The 19,303-nt window shown below is 37.9% G+C and overlaps 1 protein-coding gene across 2 annotated transcripts in view; it reads left to right on the top strand.

Moving 5' to 3' along the window:
- The window catches only part of DYNC2LI1 (dynein cytoplasmic 2 light intermediate chain 1), a 38,130-nt gene extending 25,767 nt beyond the window's left edge, over positions 1 to 12,363 (top strand). For both annotated transcript variants that reach the window (XM_070379658.1, XM_070379657.1), the window contains exons 9-13: positions 1,812 to 1,888; positions 2,475 to 2,545; positions 6,316 to 6,413; positions 7,048 to 7,140; positions 12,068 to 12,363. In XM_070379658.1, the coding sequence (XP_070235759.1) occupies positions 1,812 to 1,888; positions 2,475 to 2,545; positions 6,316 to 6,413; positions 7,048 to 7,140; positions 12,068 to 12,130 (402 nt within the window). In that variant the 3' untranslated portion in view covers positions 12,131 to 12,363. The remainder of the gene's footprint in view (positions 1 to 1,811; positions 1,889 to 2,474; positions 2,546 to 6,315; positions 6,414 to 7,047; positions 7,141 to 12,067) is intronic.
- Positions 12,364 to 19,303: the final 6,940 nt, after the last annotated feature.

Here is a 19,303-nt window from a genome sequence, read left to right as displayed (position 1 = left end):
AGTAATATGAGCAATCTGATCAAGTTAATTAAAAAGAGAAAAACATTGGTAAGTAGGACCAGATTCAGTGGAGAGACCCCAGGATGGATGGTAGGGAACTTAAAATTATGATATATGAGGAACAGCATAAAATGATATTCTGGCATTTGGAATGTGATAACAGTCTTTAAATATTTGAAGGACTGATCCATGGGAAAGGGGTTAAATGTATGCTTTCTTAGAGTCAAGAACAAGGAATCAATGGGGTTTAATTCAAATTAAGAAATTTCTAATACTGCCATTATCTGAAAATGGAATGAGAATTCCCAGGCATTGAGTTCATAAGTAGAACTCTACATATATTTGTGGAGGATATTTTCGAGGCAACTGATGCAGCAGATAGGGGTAGGGATGGGGTTGAATTAGAAAAACTTCTCATGTCCTCCCAGCCCTGCAGTCCTATGAAATACACTTGTGATGAGGTTTTTTTTCCTCACCATATAGGGAACATAATAGAGAATACAATGATGATGATAAAAAGTTGTGTTTTTAAAATTCAACTGAAGTTTTCATATTAGAATATTGTCTCAATAGAAGCATAAAATAGTTTCAATTTTTAAAATGTATCAAATCTTATATAGTCACATGAGTGTTCTCCCTTGAATAGCTTCCCCCTGGGAAGTTAAGTGTTCGTCGCTCAGTCCGACTCTTTGGGATCTCATGGACTGTAGCCCGCCAGGTTCCTCTGTCTGTGGAATTTTCCAGACAAGAATACTGGAGTGGGTTGCCATTCCCTTCTCCAGAGGATCTTCCCAATCCAGGAATTGAACCCAGGTCTTCTACATTGCAGGCAGATTCTTTACCTTCTGAGCTACCAGGGAGGCCCTTTCCCTGGGAGCCTGTTCTTAATCTGAAAAGTGAAAGTGAAACTCAGTTGTGTCTGAATCTTTGCGACCCCCCATGGACTGTGGAATTCTCCAGGCCAGAATACTGGAGTGAATAGTCTTTCCCTTCTCCAGGGTATCTTCCCAACCTAGGGATAAAACCCAGGTCTTGAACGAATCTTATTCTGAACACTGATCTTTTTACCTTATAATTACATTTCATTTTGGTTCAAGATTGTTTTTCCTACTTTCATACATCTTAGTCATTCTGAATTGGCTGGGTGACCTTTGTATTTCCAAACATTCAAAATTAGTCTTAAAAGGTTTTGTAGGGTAGCCATATGTCCTGGTTTTCATTTGATTTCTCAGCTTAATGATTAATAGCACCCATGCAGTTTCATTCTTCTAAAATATTCTGGTTATGATCACTTGGTTATAGACCACCACTGAGAATAGTCAGTAGCCTACTTTGCAAACTTTAAAGGCAAATCTGAAGAGAAGTTTTAAAGTTGTTTTAGTGAGTATCAGTATTGTTAGACTAGTCTGCAGCTCCCACATTAACTGCTTTGAGGACAACAGTATGCGTTTGGATGGAAAAGTTATTTATGATACATACCTCCTATTTTTTAACCAACCAGATTGCATTTTGGTAATGATTACAGTCCATTTGTGGGAGTAGCTGAAATGATCAGTGCATAAACACAAGTACATACAATAAATATATCGTGCACTCATGAAATTTGAAGAGTGAGTTAAAACAAATTTATCGAGATTTCTTTCTTTTCCTTTATTCGGGTTTTGTTTTGTTTACTCAAACAGATTGTGTTGGGCAAATAAATAGTAATTCTCTCTGCAGTCTGTACTTGTTGAAAGCCATGTTTATTTTACCTCTTTCTGTGATTTGAAAGCTGAGCATGTAATTTATTGTCCTGATTTTTTTCTTTTTAGTTTACCAGTAAATCAGAAGCTCTATTACTAAAAATACGTGGAGTTATTAACCAATTGGCATTTGGCATCAACAAAAGGTAGCATTAAAATATTTTTTAATATCTTTTTACTTTTTATTTTGGTATTCTCTCATCTGATTATTGTTCTCACAAGTCTCTTGTTTCTTGACTGGGAAAAATGCCTCAGATGACTGTTATTAGATAATTTCATATTATCTCTTGCTTCTTATATTATTTAAATATTTATCATATTTTACAACTAAAATGTTATATAGTAGTTGGAAACTAGAATAAAATAATCATACTATTATGCTTATTTCCTTGATCCTGTTACTTCCTTTCCCCTTATTTTAGTAGCTCTCCCACTGTTATCACTATTTTATATTAGAAATGGAATTGATCATTTTAGTAAGTATTTTTCTTAACCTTGCTATCTTTCTTGGTTTTGATTTGAGGTAATTTGGGTCTTTTTTTCTCCTATAATATCTTTATTAGAGCTATACTTTATTTTTTGAATTGGTTAAGTTAATAATCATTCACTTATTTTGAGAAATGCTCTCATAGGGGCTAGATATAAAACTTGGCTCTTGTATTTACAGTAGGGAATGGCAGGATATTTGATTGCTGAACTAAATTAGATTCTTTTTTCTTCTTATCCATGTAGCAAATCAATATGTGTGGATCAGAATAAACCTCTGTTTATCACAGCAGGATTGGATTCTTTAAGTCAGATAGGTTGGTGAACTTATTAAGATTGTTCCATTTGTTTTAATTGCTTATTGATTTTATCCTACTGCCTGTTCACTTCATCTCCAACATCTCCTAACCCTAACCACAGTTTCTGGTTTCATTATTATTGTCGTCATGTCTTGTGTATTTATTTGTATACATTGTATTGATGCAGAATGCATCACATTGACATATTTGTGATGAAAGGGATGTTGGCATATGAGCGACTGATTTCTGATCTCTATACCACTAAAAAAAAATTGCATGTACTTTCTTTCCCTCACTGATTTCCAGGTACTTTTAAATTTTAGCTCCTTGGGTTTAGAAGAAAATCAGAAGGATAGAGTAGTCAGGAAATTCAAAGCTATATATTATAAGCAATGATGAAAAATATAAGAAATTCAAGTGTTGGAATAACTCAAAAGAACACAGTTGCATTAACTAGGTATGCCTTAATTTTTTGTTATGTAAATACTTCATCTAATGGGATGTTGATATGTTTCCTATACTTATCCCTAGACTCACGAAGCAGAAGAAATTTCAAGAGTTTATGTGGTCAAGCTCCCTGTCTTCTCACAGAAGTAATCTCATTGTAGAGATTTTGGGGCCTAGCAACTCTGTACTCTGGGGTTGGCATAGTTTGGTTTTAACACCAATGGACAGTGGTTTTCTTTTTTCCCACCCCTCATTACTCTTACATGCTGAAGTTGACTTCAGATGTAGAGATCTTTGTCATGGGATTATAGATGAATTGGAATGAAAAGAACAGAGGTGTTAATGAGTGATTATAAAGACTGATTTTTATAATTATAATTATTATAATTGCCAACTTAATTTCATTAGCAGTGAGAATCACTGTGTGTAATGATAGAAATGCTGATGGAAATCTTTTGCCCCTGTAAGTAGTCAGAGGTCAGAAAAAGGTCGAAAAATACTGAATTTAAAAAATCATGGAGCTTGGACCTCATCAAAGTTAAAAACTTTTGCTCTTAAAAGCCCATGTGAAAAGAATAAAAAGATATGCTACAATCTGGGAGAAATTTCGAACTACATGCTTTACAAAGGACTAGTATCTTGAATATATAACAGTAAAAAAAAATCCAATTCGAAAATATGTAAAAGATATGGCCAGATATTTTCATTACGGATATACAATAATGGCAAATAAGCACATGAAAAGATATTTAATACATTTTTTTACATGAAGGAAATGCAAATTGAAACTACATTGAGATATTACCACACACTTACCAGAATAGTTAAAATATAGTGGTAACACCAGGTGCTGGTGAGAGGATGTGGAGAAATTGGATCACTCATACATTGCTGGCAGGAATGTAAAATAGACACTCTTTTTCTTTTGAATTTTTTATTTTGTATTCTGGAGGAAGGCATGACAACCCCCTCCAGTATTCTTTCTTGGAAAATCACGTAGACAGAGGAGCCTGGTGGGCTGCAGTCCATGGGGTCACAACGAGTTGGACATGACTGAAGTGACTTAACATACATTAACTGCCTTTTGTATTGGAGCATAGCTGATTAACAGTGTTGTGGCAGTTTCAGGTGAACAGCAAAGGGACTCAGCCATACATGTGTCCATTCTCCCTCAAGCCCCACTCCCACCCAGGCTGCCACATGACATTGAGCAGAGTTCCACGTACTAGACCATAGGTCCTTTTGGTTATCCATTTTAGATATAGCAGTGTGTACATGACCTTCCCAAACTCCCCAACTCTCCCCTTCCCCCAGCAATCATAAGTTCATTCTCTAAGTCTGTGAGTCTTTCTGTTTTGTAAGTTCATTTGCATTATTTCTTTTTAGATTCCACAGATAAGGGATATCATACAATATTTCTCCCTCTCTGACTTACTTTACTCAGAATGACGACACTCTCTAGGTCCATCCATGTTGCTGCAGATGGCATTATTTCATTCTTTTTAATGGCTGAGTAGTATTCCATTGTAAATATATATACACCACATCTTTATCCATCCCTCTGTTGATGGACATTAGGTTGCTTCCATGTCTGGGCTTTTGTAAACAGTGCTGCAGTGAACACTGGGGTGCATGTATCCTTTCAGATCATGTTTTTCTCCAGATAAATGCCCAGGAGCAGGACTGCAGGGTCATATGATAGCTTTTTTTTAGTTTTTTAAGGAACCTCCATAGCAGCTGGTCAACCACTCTTGAAAACAGTTTGATGGTTTCTTATAGAACTAATCGTGTAGCTACCATATGACCTAGAAATTGCACTATTTGACATTTATTTGAGAGAAATGAAAATGTATGTTCACATAAAAATCTGTACATAGATGTTCATGATATGTTTATTTGTAATAGCCCAAAAGTGGAAACAACCCAGACATCATTCAACAGGTAAATGGATAAACTGTGGTATATCCATACCATGGAATACTTACTACTCAGCAATGAAAAGGAACAAACTATTGATATATACAGCAACTTGGTTTACTCTCCAGAGAATTATACTGAATTTTAAAGCCGATCAGAAAATGTTACGTACAGTTCTATTTATATAAAATTCTGGAATGAAGAAATTTTAGAAATGTAGGAAAGATTAATGGTTGTCAGAGGTTAGGGACAGAACTGTAGGCGGGGAGGGAGGGAGGGAGAGGGATTGAGAAGGAGGTGGGTTTGGTTATAGAAGAGCAACACGAGGGATCTTCCTGGGAATGAAACTGTTCAGTGTCTTGACTGTGGTCGGGGATACATGAGCCTACAAAGGTGATAAACTTGTGTACAGCTTAACACACACACACACAAGTGAGGACAAGGAGGAAATTTGGGAAATCTGGGTAAGAGTGGTGGGTGTGATCACTATCTTAGCCACCAAAGTCGTAAGGAGGCCCTGAAAGATAGAGTGAAACAGTGAGCAATGTAGATGCTAGCATAGAAAGAATGAGAAATCTCAGACTATGCATTGAAAATGTCCAAGAAGTGGCAGCATATTTTCAAATTTTTCACATTAATTTTTAAGTTATACAGGCAGTACATATATGATCAAGTTTAATATTCCATTTTCTATACATGTGAATGTGGTACAGAAAAAAGACGACTTGTTTTAATACAGTTGTATTATTCTGTGTCATCTTGAAGTTTTCCTTTTTTACTCAATACACCTTAGTGCTTTCTCCATATTAACGCGGCACATAGGTCTGTCTGGAACTTTGGCTGCTGGAGAGTGTTCCAGAGCATGGCTACGCATAGGAATTTAGTTCACTGTACCTCTATTGATGGACATTTCAGCTGAGGCCATTTTTTCACTAATACAAATAATGCGGCTCTGTGAAATCCTTAATGTGTGTATGCAGGTATTTCTAAGATAAACACTCAAACTAGAATTTCTGGTTAATAGGATGTAATCTTTTTTTGTATTTTAATAGTATTTACTGGTGCCATATTACCCTCCAGTATAGCTGTCATAATTTGCATTCTATTCAACAGCACATAAGAACATCTGTTTCCTTAAACATTCACAAACACATGAGAATGTCATATTTTCTATTTTTCCTGAGCATCTACTTAAGTGCATGGAAAGAGAATTACAATTTACTCATTACTCTGGCTCCTCTCCCTCTGGTACTAGAATCTGTCCCAGTGGCCTTGTTACACTGGGTTGAGGTAAATTTTAATGGTGATTATAGAAGAAAAGGAAATGAGTGATCTAAGATTTAAGTATCATCTGTTTTATTGATAGTAATAGTTTATAATGTTTTAGTCAATGCAGTCATTTGAATTAAAACTTCCAATTCTAGGACCCCCTCCTCTTCCTGATAATGACATTGGAAAGCTTCATGCCCGTTCACCAATGGAACTGTGGAAAAAAGTGTATGAAAAGCTCTTTCCACCAAAGGTATCTATTTCTCATTCTTTTAAAGCAAGAATTTTCAGCACTATTCAACAGTTGGGCTTCCCCTTGTAGCTCAGCTGGTAAAGTATCCGCCTGCAATGCGGGAGACCTGGGTTTGATCCCTGGGCTGGGAAGATCCCCTGGAGAAGGGAAAGGCTACCCACTCCAGTATTCTAGCCTGGAGAATTCTATGAACCGAATAGTCCATGGGGTTGCAAAGAGTCAGACATGACTGAGCGACTTTCGCCTTTTCGCTTTTGCTGTTATTCATCAGTTATTGGGAAATGTTCAAACTGGCCTATTATAGTAACTTTGTTTTCTACTTACTCAAATCAGTTAAACACTTGCTTAAAATCTACTGTCTGTCTGACCCCGTGGGGCTGAAACAATGGGTAAGACACTTTTCTCACTCTGCTTCCAAACAGAGCTCTTTCTGGTTGGTAGAGAAGGGAGAAACAGTATCCAAGAGGGAGAGAGAACCTGGGGAATTTGAATTGGCCTTCAGTGTTGATGAAGGCTCAAAAGATCAGCCTTCACTGGCTGCCCAAGAAACAGGAACTTGGCTTGTGAGGTAGATGATGGTCATTGAAGGTTTTTGGTTATGAGCATGAAGTGACTTAACAAATTGTGATTTCAGAGTATCAACACACTAAAAGATGTCAAGGACCCTGCAAAAGACCCTCAATATGCTGAAAGTGAAGTTGATGAGATGAGAATTCAGAAGGATCAGGTATTATCCTCAACATTTATTTCATCTTGAGTTTTATCACAGAAATATACTTAGAATTCCATAAATTTTTCTCAACTTATTTACTTAACTTTTTCCTTTCAAAATTATTTAAATAGTATATCTTCACTATTTATATATATATAAATTCTGATATGCATAAAGAAGGAACTAAAGATCACATAACATTCTACCACCCAGAGATGACTTAGTGTTCACATATGCTTTTTGGACTTGCCAGTATACTTTATGTGGAAGATGGGTAGTGATTCTTACCTTGCTGTTGGGAAGACACTTCCATAATATTCTTTTATTTGTGGGATTATTAGAAGGTTTTGTTTTTTATTAGGACATTTAGATATATCCATACTTTTCTTGGTGGCTCAGACGGTAAAGAATCTGCCTGCAATGTGGCAGACCTAGGTTCAATCCCTGGGTTGGGAAGATCCCCTGGAGGAGGGCGTGGCAACTGATTCCAGTATTCTTGCCTGAAGAATCCCCATGGACAGAGGAACCTGGCAGGTACAGTCCATGGGATTACAAAGAGATGGACATGACTGAGCGACTAAGCACAGCAGCACACATACTTTTCTCATATCAGAAAGATTAAGGACTGCCTAATCTGAAAGCACATACTTGACAAAACCCAGGAACTCTCAGGAAAGTGATTAAAAGTGGAGACTGCTTTCCATATATGTGCCAGATAGCACCATTTGTGATACACAGCCTGATATAAGAATGTAAGAGTTGGTAAATTTTTATCATGATCCAATATTGAGATTTTCCTGGATCTCCTTTTAGTTTGATAAAGCGAGTCATTGTGAGGAATATAACCTTATATAGTAAGCACAGTAAATGAAACGCCCTGACCACCTCTCAGGTGGGATTTGTAGAGCTGTATAACTGTTGCTAGGATAAGCTGAACACAACCACCCACTGTGAGCAGGGACCAGGGCCTTTTTTTTTCTCAGCAGTCGCCTTTTACCTTCTGGGGCCCTAGAATAAGTAAGCAAAACATTTTAAGTACAGAAGACTTCTGAAAAACATGTCATGAATACTTAGAGGGTATTATAGCTGTAGCAAAATGAGAGGCATGTTGCAGGAACACTAAAATGACTTCATGTAACCCTTACTGTGTTTTGCAGCTTGGCTATAGAGATTAGTTGGAAGTCATCTCTGAATTAATATTTATCTAGGAGTTAGTGACTAACTGCCATTGTTGATAAGATTATCTGTTTATGTTATACAGTGATCCCTTTTATATATTTATTATTAAAGGGCAGGAGTATTTCTGAGCATCTTAAGGTTTCACATTCAAATCCATCATCCCTAACTGACCTAAAACCATATGAGTTTTGAGTAGAACTGGAAAGCAGCCCCACAATACCTGTATCGTTCTTCCCTTGTACCTCACTAATTACCACATTCTCTGGACAAACTTTTTTTTAGACTCACTTGAAAAGTTATAATGTCCGAATTTTGCCTCTGAAGCAGTTTCATTCATGGTCTTTTAGTAGATGAATTGATTTTAGTTTGCACATGTAGTACCCACCTCTGCTTTAAAAGTCATGCTAATGATTAGCAGTTGATACTCAATTATTTTATACATGTTCACTTCCAAATTTTGACATTCTAATATCCACAACTTTATATATTCTTTCACGTTCTTCCAAAGCCGTTTCAGGGGCTTACATTGTTTCCAGCTGTCTACTGATAAACACAGAAGCTGATTTATGTGTGAGAAAACTCTCTGTAGATTAATTTTGAAAAACCCCTATCTCCTACTAAACATTTAACAATACATTTTCATTTTTTATATGGGCAAGATAGTCAATGCCACTTTTATTAACATAGCCTACAAAAGAATTCATCTGCCGTAGGTGAAAATCTAGTCTACAGCTCTTTCTAAAAACACTGCCTTCTTGATCTTTTAATGATTATTGCTATGCTAACATTTTTCAGTGAAAACAGCATTATAATCTTTAGATTTGATTTGCCTATTAGAAGAAGAAGAATAGCCATCTAAAAGGAATGTCTCATTCAAGGCTTTCCATAATCACACAAAATTACGTCCCTACCTAAAAGCAGCTGGTAACTACTTGACGTCTGTACTGTGTGCTGTGTGTCTGCCCTTCAACGCAAACAGTTACTGATTCTTGTCCTTCCTAGGAAGAAAGATGACATCCTATTTCACTGAAAATAATCCAGTGGCATATGAGTGGAGGGCTGGCCCTCGGTCTGTCTGAGTCCAGACGTGATCCTCCATATGACTCCCTCCCATCCCCAAGTCTCATTATTAGTGGCTTAAATAATCAGGCATCAAACAAAAAGTGTGGTACCCTTAAGCTTTGGCAATGAAATCAGAGCACGCCACTTCTAAGATAGGCTAATTCATGAGTCCCGTTCTGAGCCTTTAAAAAAGCCCAAGTCATGTAGAATCATCAGGCAAGAAAGATGTGTCCCTTTAAACCACACTTTACTTAAACCATACTTCTGTTACATTATCCTGCCAGTGAAAGGGGAGGCACTGAGACACAGTATCCCATAATGCTTTAAGTTCTTGATAGTAGAACATGTCATTTATGATCACTGTCCAGAATCCCTTTTGCTCCCAGTCCCCACTGATGCATGAAGATCCTCACAGGGACTGAAATTAGTCCCCCTGGTTTGAGGATCAACGTTAAGACCCCTTTTCACCTTTTCTGCAGACTAAATGTCTTTCCTAATTAGCTCTCTTTTGTCAGATTTGACATGGGCACCAGAAAATAGTTCCTTGGTATTTACTATTTTTTAAAAGTCTTCCAGTTTTAAAGCACTCCTGATTTTAAGGGAGTCAAGTATAGAAAGCACTTGCTGAATCCTTCTACCTCTTTTCTATATTTTTATTGTCAAAGCAAAAAAAAAATGGAAAAGGTTTGGGTAAACAGTTATTTTTAAGGTCTTCTTGGTTCAACCATACATATACATTTTGAATCCCTGTTTTCAAAAAACTCTTTATAATCCCTAGGCTTATAATTTAAACACAGACACACATTGATTGATTTACATTGATTGATTTACATGTTGGGGGGAAATGTTTTTTACTGTCCTCTATTGAAGATGGTGTTTTAAGCATTATATATATTTATATTTGAAAACTTTAGAAGCTTTTAAGAAGCAGGGTAGAAACCCTTTTTGGTTTTGCTTTCTCTTTTAAAGTGACTTCTCTAGAGTGGCCATGAAGAACTGTAGTGCAAAGAGAGCCCTCTTAGTTGCTGTTCCTTTAAAACATCATCACATAATGCTGAGGTCGCATGAAAGCAGTACTAAAGATCTAGTGAACACAGTGAGTTCTGTATCACGCCAGTTACTCTCCATCCTCCTCCTGGTGTAGCTGGGGGACCAGCCCAGTTCTGTCACTTTACAGCTTACAGAAGGGAGAAACTACGAGCACAGCATCTCAGAGCAATGCCCTCACCATTACCATTGGTAAAAAAAAAAAAATAATTCAGCACTTCCAATTAAAGGCAAAGTTTGTGGTAACTGATTATTGTTTATTCTTTATGAGCTAACAATCCTTGAAACCATAAGTTACAGGTAAGATAACTGGTGAACTGAGTTAATGTCATTAAAATTAAACCAAGCTATAAAGACTACTTTGGAGTTAATACTATGGAAAAAATTTTCTTCAAAGTCATTATAGTGTTTTGAAACTTTCAACATTTAAATTTTAATGACTTAGAATATATGTACGAAAGAGATCATCTGCCATTTTTCTGAAAATGAGAGTGCAGTTTTCTTTTCCTGGCAACTATGAACTTCAGTTACATTAGGCAAAGGGCAGGGATTGCCTTATCTTGCAGAGTAACCACTTTTTGCTTATCTGAAACAATGATACACTTTGTACACTTAGACACTGAACAACATGGAAGAAGCCAAAAGCCAATCCCCTTAGATGGTCCCTTTTGCATGTTAGTTGTCTCATGCAGGTTTTCCCACCTCCACTCAAGTTTATCTTTGTTTTATGAATTGTAAAAGTAACATATACTCAATGGTGAAAAAAACCAAGACACAGAAGTATATAATATAGAAAATGGGAGTGTCCTGCCCTCTCTCCACCTAGCTGCCTTTCTCATTTGGCACATACAGCACTATTATTTTTGTTGGCTGCCTACAAAGTCAGGTGTCAATGAGCACTGAGGTATTTAATCAGTCCTTACCGTGAGATATCTAAGCCATTTCCGATTGCATGCCAGTAGACAGTGCAGTGAATATCCTTCTGCTCTTCTCTATTGTACTATATGATGGATGTCTAAAGGTATAATCACTGGGTCAAAGGATATGTACATTTTAAATATTGATACTTTGCTAACTTCAACCACAATTTGACAAGAGTTGAACAGCAAATGTTTAAAAATAAGATCATTTTTGTATTCTTAAAGCATCCATGAATGTGAAAGTCATTCAGTCATGTCTGACTCTTTGTGACCCCATGGACTATACAGTGCATGGAATTCCTCAAGCCAGCATACTGCAGTGGGTAGCTGTTCCTTCTTCAAGGGATCTCCCAATCCAGGAATCAAACCCAGGTCTCCCGCATTGCAGGCATATTCTGTACCAGCTGAGTCACCAGGGGAGCCCAAAGCATGCATATAACAATGCCTAATTTTGTTACTTGAAAAACAATGTGTATGCACTATTTAGAATATAATTTTGTCTAAAATTTTAATTCATCTCCAAGTGCTACTTAGGCTACATAGATACTCTGAAGACTACATTTCTAGAAGATACATCCCGAGTATAGTCATTTATAAAGTAGTTGTCAAGAAATTTTGAGAGTGATAATACTTTTATAAAGGATACACTGTTAAGGCAAAAATGCTAAGGCAGTTTTAAGGCTCCTAGGTTAAATTTTAAAGTTTTTTACTAGTAAAACATGTTTTTGTTTTAGGAACTGGAACAGTACAAAAGAAGTTCTTCCAAGTCTTGGAAACAAATTGAGCTTGATTCCTGAACCTAATTCAACTGTAATGTAACCTCTTTCTTCTTTTCCAAATACAAGTAATATTTTATTAGTTAATATTACAGTAATAAGGGGGGAAAGTTTAGATGTGTAATTTATTAAAGGAAAAGTGGAATTGTTTGTCTTAGTGCAACTCCTGAGATATTTTTAAGTCTCTTAAAAAAATTGTATAATTACATGTAATATTTTTTAAATAAAAAGAATCTTTTGGGACCTACCTTTAACCTGTTTTTAAGTAGTGTATACTTGGTTCAGCATCTATAAGTTTCTGCTCATGTTTTCAGGAATATGAAATTGGGAGCATTTAGTAACAGTTGTAGGTATAAGGTTAAGCATTTATATTAGACACGTCCTTCTCTAAGGCATTCTCAGCTATGTCTGGTAGGAAAGTGGAATTGGGGTCACTTTCACAGGTATCATCATTTTACTCTAATGGTGAGGCATGAGAAGCATCTAAAGTATTTATTTAAAAGGCACATACCTGAGGAGCAGTTAGGATGGTGGTGTGGTAGGATGTGAAGCTCCCCTTTTCCCACAAATGCAAAAATACATCTACATGTGGAAGGGTTCTTACAGAATATCTACTGAACACTGGCAGAATACCTCAGACTGCTGAAAGAGCAAGAAAGTCTCCAGGTAACCGGATAGGAAAAAAGATTAAAAAGAAAATGAGAAAGGAATGGGCTGAGACCTGCACCCCTGGGAGGGAGCTGTGGAAGAGGAAGGGTTCCTGCACCCTGGGAAGCCCCTTCACCAGCGAGATCTGCCGGGACGGAAGGGGAGCTTCAGGGCCTCAAAGGAGAATGCAGCAGCCCAGAGTAGAAGAAAAACTGTACAGATGGTCATGGTGGCAACCTGAAACACCAGTCTGCCAGTGTGGGCAAGGAAGGTGTTAGAACTCAGGCTTTCAGAGATCGGACCTGGAGAGAGGACTAAGATTAGCTGTGCAGAAACAGCCTGGGAGATGGTGTTGGAATCTAGTGTGACCACAACTGAGGGTGTACATGGAGGAAGCCCAGGCCATCTTAGAGGCCAGGTGTCATTGGAGGTGGGATCCACCACTGTAGCCTTTTTCTTTGTGCACAAACTTACAGAGGGCAGGACCCCACCTGCACTGGTTCCAGTGTTGGTGACAAACTACCACCACCTCCCTTGCAAACTCTAGCAATGATCATGAACTGCCTCCACTCCCGCTGCATGCTCCAGGGGCGCATCTGAGCCACCACCACCACCAAGACCCTCAGGACTGGGCACCGGCTGCTGCATCTGCACACTCCCTATCAAGGTGATAACCACCAGCACATGCTGAGGAAAGACACAACAGGCATCCACACACTAAATACAGCCCTCATACCAAATATAGTAAATCCACACAAGCTAGACAAGGACACGCCAACATAAATAGCCCTTCAAGCAACAGTAGATGATTGTTTCTTCTAAACTCAGAGTAAAAGAAGTACAAGTAAAATGAAAACATAGAGGAACCACTCCCAGGTAAAAGACAAGAGAATTCTCCTGAAAGAATAAATAATGAAACAGGCCTCTGCAGACTAATAGACACCAATTTGAAAAAGGAGATAATGAAAATACTAGAGGCAGTAAGAGAAAAACAGAAAAAGAGTTACAAGGGAACTCCTATAAGGTTATTAGCTGATTTCTGTACAGAAATATTGCAGGCCAAAATCAAAGCTACAGTGAACTATCATCTCATACTGGTCAGAATGGCCATCATCAAGAAGTCTACAAGCAATAAATGCTGGAGAGGATGTGGAGAAAAGGGAACTCTCTTTCACTGTTGGTGGGAATTTAAATTGATAACAACTACTGTGGAGTACAGTATGGAGATCTCTTTAAAAACTAGACCAAAACTACCACACAACCCAGCAATCCCACTACTGGGCATAAACCCTGAGGAAACCATAATTGAAAAAGACACACGTACCCCAGTGTTCATTCCTGCGCTATTTACAATACCTAGGACATGGAAGAAATCTCGATGTCCATCGACAGATGAATGGTTAATGAAGTTGTGGTACATATACACGATGGAATATTACCTTGCTATGAAAAGGAACACATTTGACTCAGTTCTAGTGAGGTGGATGAACCTAGAGTCTATTATACAAAGCGAAGTAAGAGAAAGACAGATACTGTATATTAACACATACATATGGAATCTAGACAAGATAGTATCTATGATCCTACTTGCAGGGCAGCAAAGGAGACACAGACATAAAGAACAGACTTTTGGATACATTGAGGGAAGGAGAGGGTGGGATAATCTGAGAGAATAGCATTAAAACATACACATTTCATATGTAAAACAAATAGCCAGTGGGAGTTTGATGTATGATGCAGGAAACCCAAAGCCCATGCTCTGTGACAACCTAGAGGGATGGGGTGGGGAGGGAGGTGGGAGGGGAGGGTTCAAGAGGGAAGGGACATATGTATACCTATGGCTGATTCTCGATGATGTATGGCAAAAACCATCACAGTATTGTAAAGTAATTATCCTCCAATTAAAAAACTATTGCAGGCCAGAGGGGCATGGCAAGATACATTCAAATACTGAAAGAGAAAAATCTGTAATCTAAAATACTCTGCTCAGCAAGATTATTATTTAAAATAGAAGGAAAGAATTTCTCAGACAAGCAAAAACTAAAAGAATTATAGCAATACTAAGCCTATCTTAAAGGAAATACTGAAAGGTCTTCTCTAAATAGAAAAGAAGTAAGAATCTGTAGGAAAGAGAAAATCACAGTTGGAAAGTAAATCACTTAAATAATCCGGTACACAATTTAAAAAATCTATGAAAGTAATGATAACCACAATGAACAGCAAAAGGATGAACATGAAGATATAAAAGAGGACATCAAAATCATAAAATGTGGGGAAGGAGAGTAAGAACATATAGTTTTGTTTTCCCCTAGAATGTGTTTGAGTCTGTACGACTACCAGTCCAAAGCAAGTAGATATAGAAAGGGATTAACGTACTTGAAGAACGGGGTAGCCACAAATTAGAAACATACAACAGATTCATAAAATATGAAAAAGCAGAGCACATAAGTATAATACAAAAGAAATAAAAGGAAAAAGGGAAAAGAAGAAATATAGTCAATAATAAAACAAAGTTTAAAATGGCAATAAATACATAGCTTGAATACATATGTGTCAATAATTACCTTAAATGGCAATGGACTAAATGCTTCAATCAAATGGCACAGGGTGGCAAATTGAATAAAAAACATGAGCCTACAATATGCTGCCTATAAGAGTCCCACTTCAGGGCAACAAACACACATAGATTGAAAGTGAAGGGATGGGGAAAGATTTCATGCAAATGGAAAAGACAAGAAAACAGGGGTCTCAATACTCATATCAAAATAGACTTTAAAACAAGGGCCACAAAGAAAAAGAAGGACACTAGATAATGATAACAGGATCAGTACAAGAGGACTGTACACTTGTCAGCCTAGATGCCCCTAATGCAGGAGTACCCTCATACATAAATACTAACGGACAGTGGGAGAGATAGACAGGAATACAATAAGTAGGACGCTTCAACACCTCACTCATACCAATGGACAGATCTTCTAGACAGAATAAGTAACAGATCATAAGTGATACAATAGAACAGTTAGACTTAATTGACATTATCCGGACATTACATCCAAAAAACCCCACAGAATACACATGTCCCCCGCATTGTAGACAGACGCTTTAGCGTCTGAGCCACTGGGGAGGTCAGTCTCCCAAAGCAATAGAAATAAAAACAAAAGTAAACAAACGGGACCTAATCAAAGTTACAAGCTTTTGAACAGTAAAAGAAACCACAAACAAAATGAAAAAACAGCCTACAGGATGGTAGAAAAATTTGCAAAAGATATAACCAACAAGGGCCTAATTTCCAAAATATATAAACAACTCACACAACTGAACAACAACAACAAAAACAAACTAATCAAAAAAATGGGCAGAAAATATAGACATTTCTCCAAAGAAGAAAAATAGATGGCAAACAGGCACATATATAGATACTTAGTTCAGTTCAGTCGCTCAGTTGTGTCCGACTCTTTGCGACCCCATGGACTGCAGCACGCCAGGCTTCCCTGTTCATCACCAACTCGCAGAGCTTGCTCAAACTCAGTTCCATTGAGTCGGTGAAGCCATCCAACCATCTCATCCTCTGTCGTCCACTTCTCTTCCCGCCTTCAATCTTTCCCAGCATCTGGTCTTTTCACATGAGTCAGTTGTTTGCATCAGGTGGCCAAAGTATTGGAGATTCAGCTTCAACATCAGTCCTTCTGATGAATATTCAGGACTGATTTCCTTTAGGATGGACTGGTTGGAGATCTCCTCGCAGTCCAAGGGACTCTCAAGAGTCCTCTCCAACACCACAGTTCAAAAGCACCAATTCTTTGGTGCTCAGCTTTATTTATAGTCCAACTCTCACATCCACATATGACTACTGGAAAAACCATAGCTTTGACTAGATGGACCTTTGTTGGCAAAGTAATACCTCTGTTTTTTAATATACTGTCATAACTTTTCTTCCAAGGAGCAAGCGTCTTTTAATTTCATGGCTGCAGTCACCATCTGTAGCGATTTTGGAGCTCCCCCAAAATAAAGTCTGTCACTGTTTCCACTGTTTCCCTATCTATTTGCATGAAGTGATGGGACCAGATGCCATGATTTTAGTTTTCTGAATGTTGAGTTTTAAGCCAACTTGTTCACTCTTCTCTTTCCCTTTCATCAAGAGGCTCTTTGGTTTTTCTTCGCTTTCTGCCATAAGTGTGATGTCATCTGCATATATCTGAGGTTATTGATATTTCTCCCAGCAATCTTGATTCCAGCTTGTGCTTCATCCAGCCCAGCATTTCTCATGATGCACTCTGCATATAAGTTAAGTAAGCAGGGTCACAATATACAGCTTTGACATACTCCTTCCCTGATTTGGAACCCGTCTGTTGTTCCATGTCCAGTTCTAACTGTTGCCTCTTGACCTGCATACAGATTTCTCAGGAGGCAGGTCAGGTGGTTTGGTATTCCCGTCTCTTTCAGAATTTCCCACAGTGTTGTGATCCACACAATCAAAGGCTTTGGCATAGTCAGTAAAGCAAAAATAGATGATTTTCTTGCTTTTTCAGTGATCCAATGGATGTTAGCAATTTGATCTCTGGTTCCTCTGCCTCTTTTAAATCCAGCTTGAACATCTGGAAGTTCACAGTTCATGTACTGTTAAAGTCTGGCTTGGAGCATTTTGAGCATTACTTTACTAGCGTGTGAGATGAATGCAATTGTGCAGTAATTTGAGCATTCTTTGGCATTGCCTTTCTTTGGGATTGGAATGAAAACTGACCTTTTCCAGTCCTGTGGCCCCTGCTGAGTTTTCCAAATTTGCTGGCATATTGAGTGCAGCACTTTGACAGTATCATCTTTTAGGATTTGAAATAGCTCAACTGGAATTCCATCACCTCCACTAGCTTTGTTCATAGTGATGTTTCCTAAGGCCCACTTGACTTCACATTCCAGGATGTCCGGCTCTAGGTGAGTGATCACACCATTGTGATTATCTGGGTCATGAAGATCTTTTCTGTACAGTTCTTCTGTGTATTCTTGATACCTGTTCTTAATCTCTTCTGCTTCTGTTAGGTCCATACCATTTCTGTCCTTTTATGAACCCATCTTTGCATGAAATATTCCTTGGTATCTCTAATTTTTCTTGAAGAGATCACTAGCCTTTCTCATTCTATTGTTTTCCTCTATTTCTTTGCACTGATCACTGAGGAAGGTTTTCTTATCTCTCCTTGCTATTCTTTGGAACTCTGCATTCAAATGGATCTATCTGTCCTTTTCTCCTTTGCTTTTCACTTCTCTTCTTTTCACAGCTATTTGTAAGATGCTCAATATTACAAATAATAGATGTTCAGTATTGCTAGTTATTAGAGAAATGCAAATAAAAACAAAGAAGTAACATTTCACACTGATCAGAATAACCATCATTAAAAAGTCTACAAATAACAAATGCTGGAGAGGGTGTGGAGAACAGGGAAACTTCCTACACTGTTGGTGGGAATGTAAGTTGGTGCAGCCATTGTGGAGACCAGTATAGAGGTTCCTCAGAAAACTAAAAACCGAATTCCCATATGATTCAGCAATCCCATCCCTGAGCATATACCCAGACAAAACTATGATTAGGAAGATACATGCACCATATCTAATATATATATGTATACACACACACACACAACTGAATCACTTTGCTGTACAACAGAAACTAACAACATTGTAAGTCATCTATACTTCAGTCAAAAAAAAAAAAAATTGGGGCTTCCCTGGTAGGCCAGTGGTTAAGAATTTGCCACACAATGCAGGGGACATAGGTTCCAGATCCCGCATGCTGCAGAGCAACTCCATCTGTGTGCCACAGCTCCTGAGCCCACATGCCCTAGAGCCCCTACTCCACACCACAGTGGAGAGAGCCCCTGCTCACCACAACTGGGGTAAGCCCATGTGCAGCAGCGAAGACCCACCCCAGCCAAAAAATGAAATAAATCTTTTTTAAAAAAATAAAATACATTCCTGAATCCCCACAGCCAGAGATCCTCAATCCATGGGTCTGGAATGCGGCTTAGTAATCCGCATTTTTCATCAGTACCTCTGGTGATTCTGACATACTTAGATAAGTACAACTTTTTGAAGAACAGACAAATTTAAGGAAATATTCTATCAATAAGCAGGCCAAAACTGTATGAGTTGGTAATAACCAAGATCATTTCCAAGGTGGGATAGCCTTTAAGAAGCCTTCTAACTTCTGGAGATGTATCTGCTAGCCAAGTTCAGTTGGAGTAAGCATAACTGCTGTCATTAAACAGGAAAGTAAGTTATCCCATATTCTTCCATTTCCACTATAAAATATGTTAACTTTTCTATGCCATGCACCCAGCTTTAAATAAACATTTACTAACCTTAAGAACACAAAGATTGATGAGTGGTATCGGAGTGGATAGCAAACTACCCTGTTACAGCAATGAAATACAAGTTCCTAAACTAGTGACAGTCAGTGCGTATGGTTCCCGTCCTCTGGAAAACAGAATTTTCACCATGTCTCCAAGGAACTACAGTCATAGAAACAGGCGCCTTTCTTGAGTGCTGCAAAGAAAG

The sequence above is a fragment of the Bos mutus genome, chromosome 11, assembly GCF_027580195.1.
Source record: "Bos mutus isolate GX-2022 chromosome 11, NWIPB_WYAK_1.1, whole genome shotgun sequence".
NCBI lineage: Eukaryota > Metazoa > Chordata > Mammalia > Artiodactyla > Bovidae > Bos > Bos mutus.
Note: the sequence above shows the minus strand (reverse complement) of the source record. Positions and strands in the feature narration are given on the sequence as shown.